This window comes from Heterocephalus glaber, unplaced genomic scaffold, assembly GCF_053883595.1.
Source record: "Heterocephalus glaber isolate CG9 unplaced genomic scaffold, H.glaber_assembly_v1.0 deba00001537, whole genome shotgun sequence".
NCBI lineage: Eukaryota > Metazoa > Chordata > Mammalia > Rodentia > Bathyergidae > Heterocephalus > Heterocephalus glaber.
The window spans coordinates 2,090,232-2,100,619 of record NW_028258332.1 but is presented as its reverse complement, the minus strand read 5'-3'; the positions used below and the strand labels follow the sequence as shown (position 1 = coordinate 2,100,619).

At 61.7% G+C, this 10,388-nt stretch overlaps 1 protein-coding gene and 1 long non-coding RNA gene across 2 annotated transcripts; one reads left to right on the top strand and one right to left on the bottom strand.

The window, feature by feature from the left end:
- Window positions 1–337: 337 nt before the first annotated feature.
- Window positions 338–5,149, bottom strand: Irx1 (iroquois homeobox 1). Its single transcript, XM_004845148.3, has 4 exons — window positions 4,844–5,149; window positions 1,112–2,147; window positions 924–996; window positions 338–771 (listed from the first exon to the last, which is right to left on the bottom strand). Exons 1-4 carry the CDS (start codon window positions 5,105–5,107, stop codon window positions 714–716), a joined length of 1,431 nt encoding a protein of 476 aa, XP_004845205.1. The 5' UTR covers window positions 5,108–5,149; the 3' UTR covers window positions 338–713.
- Window positions 5,150–5,463: 314 nt separating this feature from the next.
- On the top strand, window positions 5,464–10,133 carry LOC110349270 (uncharacterized). The gene is made up of 2 exons (XR_015442165.1): window positions 5,464–6,609; window positions 6,731–10,133. It is a non-coding gene; the product is annotated as an uncharacterized LOC110349270 (long non-coding RNA).
- The last annotated feature ends 255 nt before the right edge of the window (window positions 10,134–10,388 follow it).

The window sequence follows — 10,388 nt, the reverse complement described above, 5'->3', positions numbered from 1 at the left end:
GTGCGACTGGAAATTCTTTTCATTTTCCCCCACTTTGGTCCAATTTTAAAAAATCATTCTGTGCACTAAAATTGAACTCATTTCTGTTCTGAAAGCCAAGCCCCAGATAAAAGCTCCTCTGAACCGAACCTCGCACCGAATTCAACTGCCAAGCAGAAACTGCGAGTGACGACATTCACCACTTCGGCCTTCGCCACCACCAGGGACCCACAGGATCGCTCCGTGGCCGGTCCGGTCCCAGGCCACTGCCGGGACCCCACCACGAGGATGCCGGGCACGCGTGACCCCCAGTCTCGGCGCGCGCGCAAGCGCACACACAGCAGCGGGGACGCGGGGCTTCGTTTCACTTAGTTTATTAGACAAAAATATATGATTTAGACGAGTTCGCTGACGCGCTATTTACAATCTGAAATCACTCTATATACAGAAAGGAAAACAAAGGAAAAGAAGACACAAGCGCGTGGGGCGTCTGCGGGGTCAGATCGTCCACCCGAGCCGGCCCGCGCGTGACCGCTGCCGAGCCGAGCCGCAGGCGGAGAGGCCACGCGGACCGGACGAGCCCCTTTCTGCAGCAAGCGATGGGTGAGAGGATCTTGACGTCCCGGTCGCAGTCGTCCTTTACACCAGTCCTTAATATTTGTCGTAATTGCTCCCGGCCCCCTCCCTCCCTCCCCAACGCCTCCCCTCCCCCCGAGAAGTGAGAGCGGCCCCGATCAGGCCGACGGGAGCGCAGCCAGGATCCGCGGCGTCCCCTCCTGCGGGGCCAGCGAGCTGCGGAGAAAGGCGAGCAGGCGCGGGGTCAGGGAGCGCGCCCGCCGGCTCCGCTCCGCTCCCTCCGCTCCCTCCGCTCCGCTCCGGAGAAGCCCGGCCCGGGCCCCGCCTCCCCGGCCCCCGCCCCCGCCCCGGGCGAAGAAGGCACTCACTTGTCGCGCACCGGCTGGAAGGGCGACTGGAGCGGCTGCGCCGGCGAGTCCGGCCTGGGGACCAGGTCTCTCTCTGAGGGGAGAGGAGGGGAGGATGGTGCTGGGCAAGGGCGCCCTGCCCGGCCCCGCCCGCTCGGCACGCGCCGCGGCCCGGGACTGAGCCCCCCCTCCCCTCCCGGCCTGCCTACCTGGGGGCGCAGGGCTGGCGCGGGCCGAGGCCTTGTCCACGTGGAGTGGCCCGGGGGTGACGGCGACCGGCGGCTGTGGCTGCGGCGGCGCGGGCAGGTGCGGCCCGTGGGGCGCGGCGTGGGGCGCCCCGACGCCCAGGAAGGAGCGCATGTTCAGCAGCGAGCCCTGCGCGAGGAACGCGCCGTTGGTCCAGTTGGAGAACTTGCCGATGTGGCAGGTGTACAGTCCGTGGCTGGGCAGAAAGGCGGGGTGCTGCAGCGGCGCGCCCGTGGGGGGCCCGTGAGCTCCGGGGTGGCCCGCGGGAGGAGGCGGGGACGCCTTGGGCGCGCCGTCGGGGCTCGTGGCCGTCTCCGCCAGCGACCAGATCTTCGGCTTGCTGTGCTGTGTGCCCTGCAGGCCGCCGGCCGAGGCGCCCGGGCTCAGCAGCCGCGTGCTGCCGGGCTCTGCGAGCTCCTTGGCCAGGCCCAGGGGCGAGTCTTGGGGCTTGAGCACGTCCGGCGCCGCCAGCGGCGAGCCCCGCTCCCGGGCCAGGGCGCTGGGGGCTGCGGGCGGGCGCGGCCCCTCGGCCTTGTCCTCGTCGTCCTCGTTGCTCTGGTCCCCGTCGTGCTCGTCGATCTTGTCTATGTCGATGCTCTCCAGGTCTATCTCCTCGTCGTCCTCGGCCTTCTCGGGGTCGCCCTCCGTGTCGCTGCCGAAAAGGGCACCGTCCTCCTGGTCCTTGCTGCGCGCCCCCCACGTCACCTTGTTCTCCTTCTTGAGGCGCCGGCGCGCGTTGGCGAACCAGGTGGAGACCTGCGTGAGGGTCATCTTGGTGATGATGGCCAGCATGATCTTCTCGCCCTTGGTGGGGTAGGGGTTCTTGCGGTGCTCGTTCAGCCAGGCCTTCAGCGTGCTGGTACTCTCGCGCGTGGCGTTCTTGGGCCTCCCGGGGTCCCCGTACTGGAACTGGCCATAGGGGTAATAGGCTGGGGCCGTGTGGGCTGCGAAGGTGGCTGGGTGCACCCCGGGGTTGTCCTTGAGTTCGTACTGCGAGCCCTGCAGCCAAGGCAGGAGCAAGAGAGGGGAGGAGAGGAGAGGCGAGAGAAGAGAGAGGCGAGTGAGACACAAGTGCCCCAGAGCTAGGCGCGTCAGGCAGCAGCCCCCTGGGTGCCAGGTCCGCTGGGGCTCCAGGCTGTTCCCTGGACCCCCCCAGCACGGAAGACCCCCACCCCACTACTAAAGAGCCTGAGACTCCAGGGGCTGAGCCCCCCACCGACATTTGGGGGGGGTCACTCTAGAGAACCCTGTAAAAGGCCTGCCCGCCTTTCCAGATGAGCTGGGCAGGAGCCTGGGGCCCTTTGGAATTTCCCTGAGCCCCCTAGGTGTCTACCAGCAGCAGCTCTCGATTTCCAAGTTTATCTTAGCTAGCTGGAGGACAAACCCTTGTAACTAGTTTCTCCAAAAACGGCACCCCGTTCTCAAGCCCCCCTTCCGCCCTGAAGGGGTCAATCAAAATAAACCTTCTCGCTGTTTTTGTTTTGTTTTGTTTTGTTTCCCAACTGCAAATCCGCCAGCAATTTAAAACGAAACCAGCAGCCCTTTCACCTTCAAAGTAATCTGCACGGAAGGGCTTGCCCACACTTAGAGGCCTGTCCTGGTGACAGGTAATTTAAAATTTTAATCCTGGTCATCAACAACAATAACAAAAGCACCATTTTTGAAAAATACAAAAGAAAGGCTTATCCTGTAAAATATTAACTCGAGGGAGGGCCTGAGGAGCTGGCCGGCAGCGAGAGGGAAACCTGTTCAATTTCCCGGGCCTCTTCTCTCTCCTTACTTTTATCCCTTAAGTTTGACTTTGATCTGGAGCAGACAAACACAAACTGTTTGCAGGCATACAGAGGCAGTGATTTTATCTGCAATCAATATTCTTTTTATCATCAGCAGTAAAACACAGCAAGTCAAATTATCCCATCAGGTTTTTTGGTAAATAACATTTTATCTTTCTAACAACCTCATTAGGCCTCATTATCACCATAAATTGCTCGGACAGACGCTCGCTCACAATTTTATCTCTGGACTTCCAAATACCCAATCATAACAGCTAGAAACTCAGGCCTAGAGGCCCATTGGGATTTCGGCTCCCTTCCCAAGAACCCGCTGGAGACCTGCAGATAACACAGGCACCTTGGGGAGAGCATTTTTAAATATTTTCCCCTTAGTAAAAGAAATCCAGCCTTGCCCTTTCCCACTTCGCCACAAAAGGAGCGATCTCAGATCTCACTGCATAACTCCTTCCCTGCCTTCCTCCCGAGCAGGCTCAGGCAGGGTTCCCAAGTGGCTGGCAACTGAATTCAAAATTTCGGCTAAAAAAGAATCCTCCAAATCAAAACCATCCAGTGACTGCGCTAGCGAAGGGGCACTCCGGACCCTGACAAACTTATAAAGAGCAGATTTCTTTGACTAATTACAGCAGTTTGGTGACTGAGGCTGCTCAGAGGGCCGCAGGGCCCAGATTTCGTTTCTGCTGGGTCTCAGCGAAGTGTAACTTACGTCTTTCAACTGGTTTTGGTTGTAATTGTAAGGGAGGCATTTCGGTCTCGCCTCTGCGGGGAATTTTTTTTTGAAAGGACACCTAGTAAATCTCTCCTCGCTTCCCCGCGGTCCGGGCCGCAGAACAAATGGGGGCTGCTCTTTCTGGACAGCGAGAGAGCCGAAAGGCAGCTGGGCGGGCTGCAGGGAAATAAGCTCGCTTTCAAAACTACAAGAAAAGTTGCAGGGCTACACGCCCGCGGCTCGGCTCCACACCGTCGGCGGTATTTAGTCCAGGTCTCTGCGTCACGGATGGAGGACGATCCGGGTGCCTGGAAATTGCTATCCAGCCCGCAGCGACGCAGGAGGGGCCTCTCTCCTCCGCCCGCTCTCCGCGCAGTTCACCAGCGGCCCGAAGTTTAAGCAGCAACGACCTTGGAATCAATCGCGCGAAGGAAAAAGGGCCTTTGGCCAGGCCGGCCCAAGCCCCCATGGAGAATGAAATTTGCTGCTGCCTCCCCCATCGGACACCTGGGACGGAAAGGGCACCATTTATTTTAGGCACAGGGACTGTTTTCTCGAAGCCTCCCTCCATTATGTAACTCGGGGAGAAAAGTGCTTTTCTTTCGGTGCAAATGAAATGAAAACTTTGGCAACTTAGCAAAGCAGAAGCAAACACCGGTTCAAGCGCCCACATTTATTTCAACTCCGCATTTTTAAATCTCCAATTCGCACCCACGCCGCGAGACACCTCTCCGCACCGCCTGATTCGACACCGTCTATTGTTCGGGTTCCTTTGACGGACACCACTGTGCTTCCGGGGATCCCTCCGGCAAACTCCGCCACAACTACCTGGCTCTGCCAAAGACCGAGAGGATCGAGCCTCATCCGCCCAGATCCAAGCTGGCGAGCCAGGCGAGCAGAGCCCTGGTTTCCGGGCGGGGCCGCTGGGGCCCGCGGCCTCCCAGGCGCCCAGGCCTCGCCGGGAGAATCGGGCCGCCCCCGGGCCTGCTCCCGGCCCCTCCGCCTCTCCGGACTCGGGTGACCCCCTGCCAGCCCGGGTCTCGATGGCTCGGCGGGGCCTCTCCGCTCCCCGGCCCGGGCGCGCGGCCTGGCCCCAGCCCGGCCCCCCAGCAGGACCTGCCCGCGCCGAGCCCACCGTCGCCGGCCCTCGCGCGCGCCCGGGCCTGGGAGGCGGGGGCGCGGGGCCGCGCACTCACCATCTGGGAGAAGAGGCTGAGGTCGGCGGCGTAGGGCAGGAAGGCGCTGTAGCTGGGCGCGCCCGCGTACGGCCCGGCCGCCGCGTACATACCCAGCACCGAGGTGACCGCGGCCGCGCCCGCGCCCAGCTCCGCCGCCCCGGGCCGGCCCGACGAGGCTGCGGCGGCGGCGGCCGCCGCCAGGACACCCGGGCGCTCGCCGGTGTAGGCGCCCGGCCCCGGGGCGCCCAGGTACTGCGGGTAGCCCAGCTGCGGGAAGGACATGTCCGCGGCGCGGGCTCCGGGCCGGCGGGCCTGCGGGGCGAGGGGGGCGCTGGCCGGCCGGGCGGGGCCGTCGCTGCTCCTCGGCCCGGTGCTCGCAGGCGCCCCGCTCCCGGCTGCGCCCGGCTCCGCGATCGCGCGCCGACTGCGGCGGCCGCCTCCGCTCGGCCGCCGGGCGCTCAGACACATTTGAAGTTGATGCTTTGATTGGCACCCGAGCGAGGCCCCGCCCCGCCCCGCCCCGCCCCCGCCGGCCCGGCCGCCCCGCCCCGCCCCCGCCGGCCCGGCGAGCACGTGGTGCCCGCGCCCGCCCGCCCGGCCGCCTCCTCCGCCCTCCGCCCGCCGACAACCTGTGGGCCGAGCCGGCCGGCGCTGCAGAGCCCCTGGCGGTTTCCGCGGCCCCCCGCGCCGCCGCTCCGAGGCGCGGTGCGTGTCCCCGCGGCCTCTGGGCATCCTTAGCTCCCGGCCTCAGCGTCCGAGTGCGTGCAGACGCGGAAAGCGGCCGAGCCTGCGGGCTCCTCCGGTTGTGAAAACTTGGCGGAGCCACTGCGCGCGCGGGGGCGGCGCTGGAGTCGTCGCGGACCGGGGTGGCCTGGGCGCACTGGCCTGTCCCCGGCGGGCAGGCGAGGCCCGGAGAGAACTTCGGGAGGCGCGGACCGCCCGGCCCCGTGCGCCCCTCTCTTCCCTCGGCCTCAGCGCTGCTCCGTCCTCAGCCCGGAGTGAGCAGAGAGCGGACCCCGCGGTGGCGCACGGCCAGGCTGCTTCCCGTGGCCTGGGAGCGGCTGAGCTACTCTGGGCCAAGCCGGCAAAACAGTGTGCCCTTCGCCGGCCTGCGGAGCCCGCGAGGACCCCGCAGGCCGAGTGCCGCCAGCTGGGACCCCCCCGGGCCGCTTTGAGGCCACTGGCTGAGACCCGGGCCCAGCGCCCCGCAGCGTCCGCCCTCGGCCCGCGGGGTTCTCCCTCACGCGGACCTGCCACGTGGCCTGGACGGAGGCCGTTCGGCCTGGGCATCAGGATGAAGCCTGGTCCTGGGTCTACACTGGGGCGGGCCCTGTCCCTGGTGAGCAGAGCCACAGCTCCCTGGTCTGCAGCTGTGAGGATGCTCCAGGCCTAGGGACTCGGACAGCACCAGGAAGTCTCGCCTGGGATTAGCGACAGTGTGACCCGCGAGAGTAATTACTGCTTACCCGCTCCGAAATTACCAGCTTCGGTTCTCTGACCTGCCCGGGGCTTCTTCCTGTCCACGCCCCTCCCTGCTGCCCCCCTCCCGGCCAAGGCCAGGGCCCCGTGCCGGCTTTGGCAGATTTCGGGTGGCCTTCAGTGAGCTGGCGCCGCCCGCTCTGGGAGTCCCCACCCTGCTTCCTCGCCAGGAACCCCAAGCAGGGCCCACTTCCCTCTTCTTTGCACCCCAAGGAACCCCAGCGCTGCCTGGACCTGGGACTGTCTCTCCAGCGTCCTGCTAAGCAAACACCAGTGTGGCATTTCAAGGTGACAGGTAAACACAGGTGAGGTAAGCCCTGGAGGGTGGCCGGCCTGCGGGACAGGTGGAATCTGCATCCCAGACACCTCTCTGGTGTCAGGTTGCTACCTCCTGCTCCTACTCTGCATCTGCCCACCCATCTGCAGGGCCGCTGGTCCCGCCCAGCCGCTGTGAGGTGAAGAAGCTCTGGGGCCTGGACAGGGGTGGGGTGCGCTTTGTCCGGACTCCACGGTTCTTCCAGTGTCCCCGCCTCGGGGGCACGAGCTGAGGGGTCCTGGACCCTGCACGATGTCAGTATGGTAACACAGGGCAGGCGGCCTGGGCACCAGCAAGGCTGCCGGCCATCCCGCCCCCCCCCCGAGAGCGGGCGAGGGCTGTGGATTCTGCCTCACTCTCTGACTAGGACAGGGGCTGGGGTTACTCCCCACTGCACCCCACCCCTGCAAGCTGGAGCTACAGGAGGGGGAGGGGGAGAGAGGGAGGGCCTTGCCTGCAAATTGTCCCTGGAAGAGGGAAGGGGAGGGCGCAGGGCAGGGTGGGAGCCACAAACTTGACCCTGCGCCTCAGGAGTTCCGAGGCGGCCCTGCCACTCCCATTGGGCGTCAGTTGGTCCAGCAGTTAAGCGGGGCCCATAGCCCCAAGGCCCATCTGGGAGAAGGGCTCCGCAGGCCTCGGGTCTGCCTGAATCCTTTTCAGAGGGTCCCGGGCTGTCTCCAAGGGGACAAACAGGCTCACCGGCTTGCTTGGTCTCTGCTGGCCCAAGAGGACGAGCGGGTCCGGGCTCCCCAGCGAAGCGGAGGAAGACGTCGGGAGGGCGGGGGACCCGCGAGCCAGGCCCCTCCCCGACCCACCGCCTCCGAAGCCGCCTCCCTGAGCGGACCTAGGGGTCGCTGCGAGGTGAGATCTGAGCTCCGCCCTGCCAAGTCCTGCAGAGGGCCCTGACGCCGGCGGTGGAGGAGACCGGACTTCGGCTGGGGACCCGGTGCACCCGGGTGCGTGGGCAGAGCCGCAGCAAGGCGGGCGGGGAGCGCTGGTAGGGAAAGGCGCGCTGGTTTTCAAGTTTCGGGCTCCTTTGGGTCCTTTACCAAGAACTGCCCTCCTGTCCACCACCCTCCCAGGACGGAGTCTTCCCCGGCCCCGGGGGTTTCTAAGTGAAAACCCCGAAATAATTCTCCAGGATTCCGAGGTTCTGCTGCCCAGAGGCCTCAAAGGAGAAAGAGGAGGCTGGGGAGGGGACATTTGGAGTCAGGGCCCCCGCATCCATGTGGCCCCGGTTGTCTTCCTTGCGCGTTGTCATCCACGCGTGGACTGTGCCGTGGACCCCAGCCCGGCCTCCGCCCGGCCGCGCCCTGCTTTAGGAGTCTGGGTAGTGATCATCAGGACTCTGCACCTTTCCCCAGTAGGAGCTGGGGTGTCACCCGCTGGGGACCGGGCCATGGACAAGTACTGGGTGGTCGGTGGTGTCCAAGGAGACCCTCGCCGAGCGCAGACTGCAGCCCCACGCGTGGAACCGTCTGGGCACCCGGGCCCCTCGAGGCCTGGACCCGTGAGTGAGGCCCTCTGTGCTTGTGGCTGGAGTCGCCGGGAGCTCAGGGAGGCAACACCCAGCCCCCAGGCCCAGAGGCACAGAATGATCCCCAGGCGTCACAGTAGGACGGTCCCCAAGCCCTCAGAGTGGCCTGAGCTCCAGCGAGCGCGGTGGGGCCTGCAGGACCACAGTGTGGCTGTCCCGAGTGTCACAGGAAGCGCATTACATGCGTGTGCACACACGTAAATATTTTATAAATCTCCCCTTAATTAACCAGATCATCTCCATTACGCCTCCGACAGGATCGGCAGCGACGGCGAGCATTTTCAGGGTTTATAATTTGATGTCACCAGACGGTTGCTCCGGGGCAGAGGCACAATTGCCGTGCCAGCTGCGCTTGTATTTATTTGTTTTCTGCGGTGTTCCTGTAGGGCTCCATTATGCAGTTTTTAATTAGTTTGTGTTTGTATTTCACCCGTCCCAAATCAATGCCATCCCGGAGCAAGGCGATGTAAATTCTTGCAGTACAGGTGTTGCAGCCTGCTCCGTACACCAGCGAACGCGTGTCTGACAAATGAAAGCCGGGCTGCCATGCAGCGGCTGTCAGCTCTCCCCAGCCAGAGTCGCAGATCAAAGCCCTGGGTGAGAGGGTGGGGAGGCAGCCCTGAGCCGCCCAAGGGGAGCTGGGCGGGCGGAGCCTTGTGGGCGCTCGCTCTGCGTTTCCCTGGGGTCCTGGGATCCTTTAGCTGTTGCTGCTCTGTGCTGCCCTTGAGGCCTGGAGGACAGGGCTCTGGAGGCCCGGCCCGGAGCAGGGCGTCCTGCCGTCACGGGGTCTCTCTAACTGAGGAGCAGTCACCAGCATAGTCTTGCACAGCCAGCCCCTCGCTGAGTTTGCTGGCTTTTCTCTCTTGAAACGACTTCCTTGGAGAGCATTCAAATCTGGCCCTCTTGTCACAGGGGATTCTTGCAAAGCTTTCTTTCTTTCTTTTTCTCTTTCTGTTTTCTTTTTTTTCTTTCTTTCTTTTTTGGTTAGGAATAAGAGCCTGTTCATCTTTAACTAGGCCAATAGAAATTATGATTCAACAGCAGTGTATATTTAATTAGGGTAATCTCACTTGAATTTAATTACCTAATGAATTATTTGTTTAAAAGGTACGACATCTTGTTTGCCAAGTGCCAGGGAGGCAGGCCTCTGATAAGGACTTCAGTGCTCAGGGCACTGCAGCGGGAAGCAGGCAAGCTGAGGGGCTAGGCTTGCGCTGGGACTGGTACAGCAGCCTAGCCCTAGCCATGGGGGGGTGTCATTCCCATCTGCAGCACAGAACCCTCTCCTGCTCTTGTGCACAGTGACAGCCTCGGACTCTCCGGCTTACTGGGCTGCTTTGCTGGAGAAGTTATTCCGTGCTGTTCTCAGTGGCATTTTCCTCCTCCTCTGGCCAGAAGGGACGGTTATCTGCTAGAGGGGTCACCTTCAGATTAGCATTATGGTGAAGAGGCAAAGCGGGCATGAATCTCCAGTGCCCAGCACCCGAGTGCCCTTCCCGGACCCTGACACAGCCACACCAGTGGCCGGAAGTCTTCCCAAGAAGCGTGAAACCCACGCCATACGTTACAGCCCAGACTCGGCCCTTAACCTTTGGTTCTGCACGGGGGCCAGGTCCTTTCTTCTCATTTCCCAAAACAAGAGCAGCCAGCGAGCCTCCCACCCTCTCATCAGAAAGAAAAGAGAAGGAGAACACCTCAGTCACCACAGCTGGACTTCGCTGCTTTTTTCATTAATATTTCATTAACCAAATAATTTACTTTAATTGCAGTTTGGGGCATTATTGTAACATAAATATTAAATATTATTAATATAGCATCCAACCAAGTAGGAATGGGCTTATGAAAAAATACAACACTTGATAAGATTAATTTTAAATTCTTCTTAGAATCCCTGATTTGTATCATAGCTGTTTATTTCTTTAAATTGATGCTCTAATGACCAATAGGGGTTAAATTATAATATAATCATAATCACATGCAGTGATGGCCACAGTAGCATCTTTCTTCCAAAGAACCGGAGCTGCGTAAACTTATTTTTAAGCTTATTTGTGAATTTACATCACAGGTTCTTCCAAATCACAACTGACAGTAATGACCAGAGAGAGCACGTGAGATACCAGCCGAAGAACAATAATATATTTGTCAGATCTGAGCAAACCCAAAGATGATTTCCTAGAAGATCCTCAAAGGGAACAAGTTGTGTGGGAAGGAGGGAAGGAAAATACTAACTG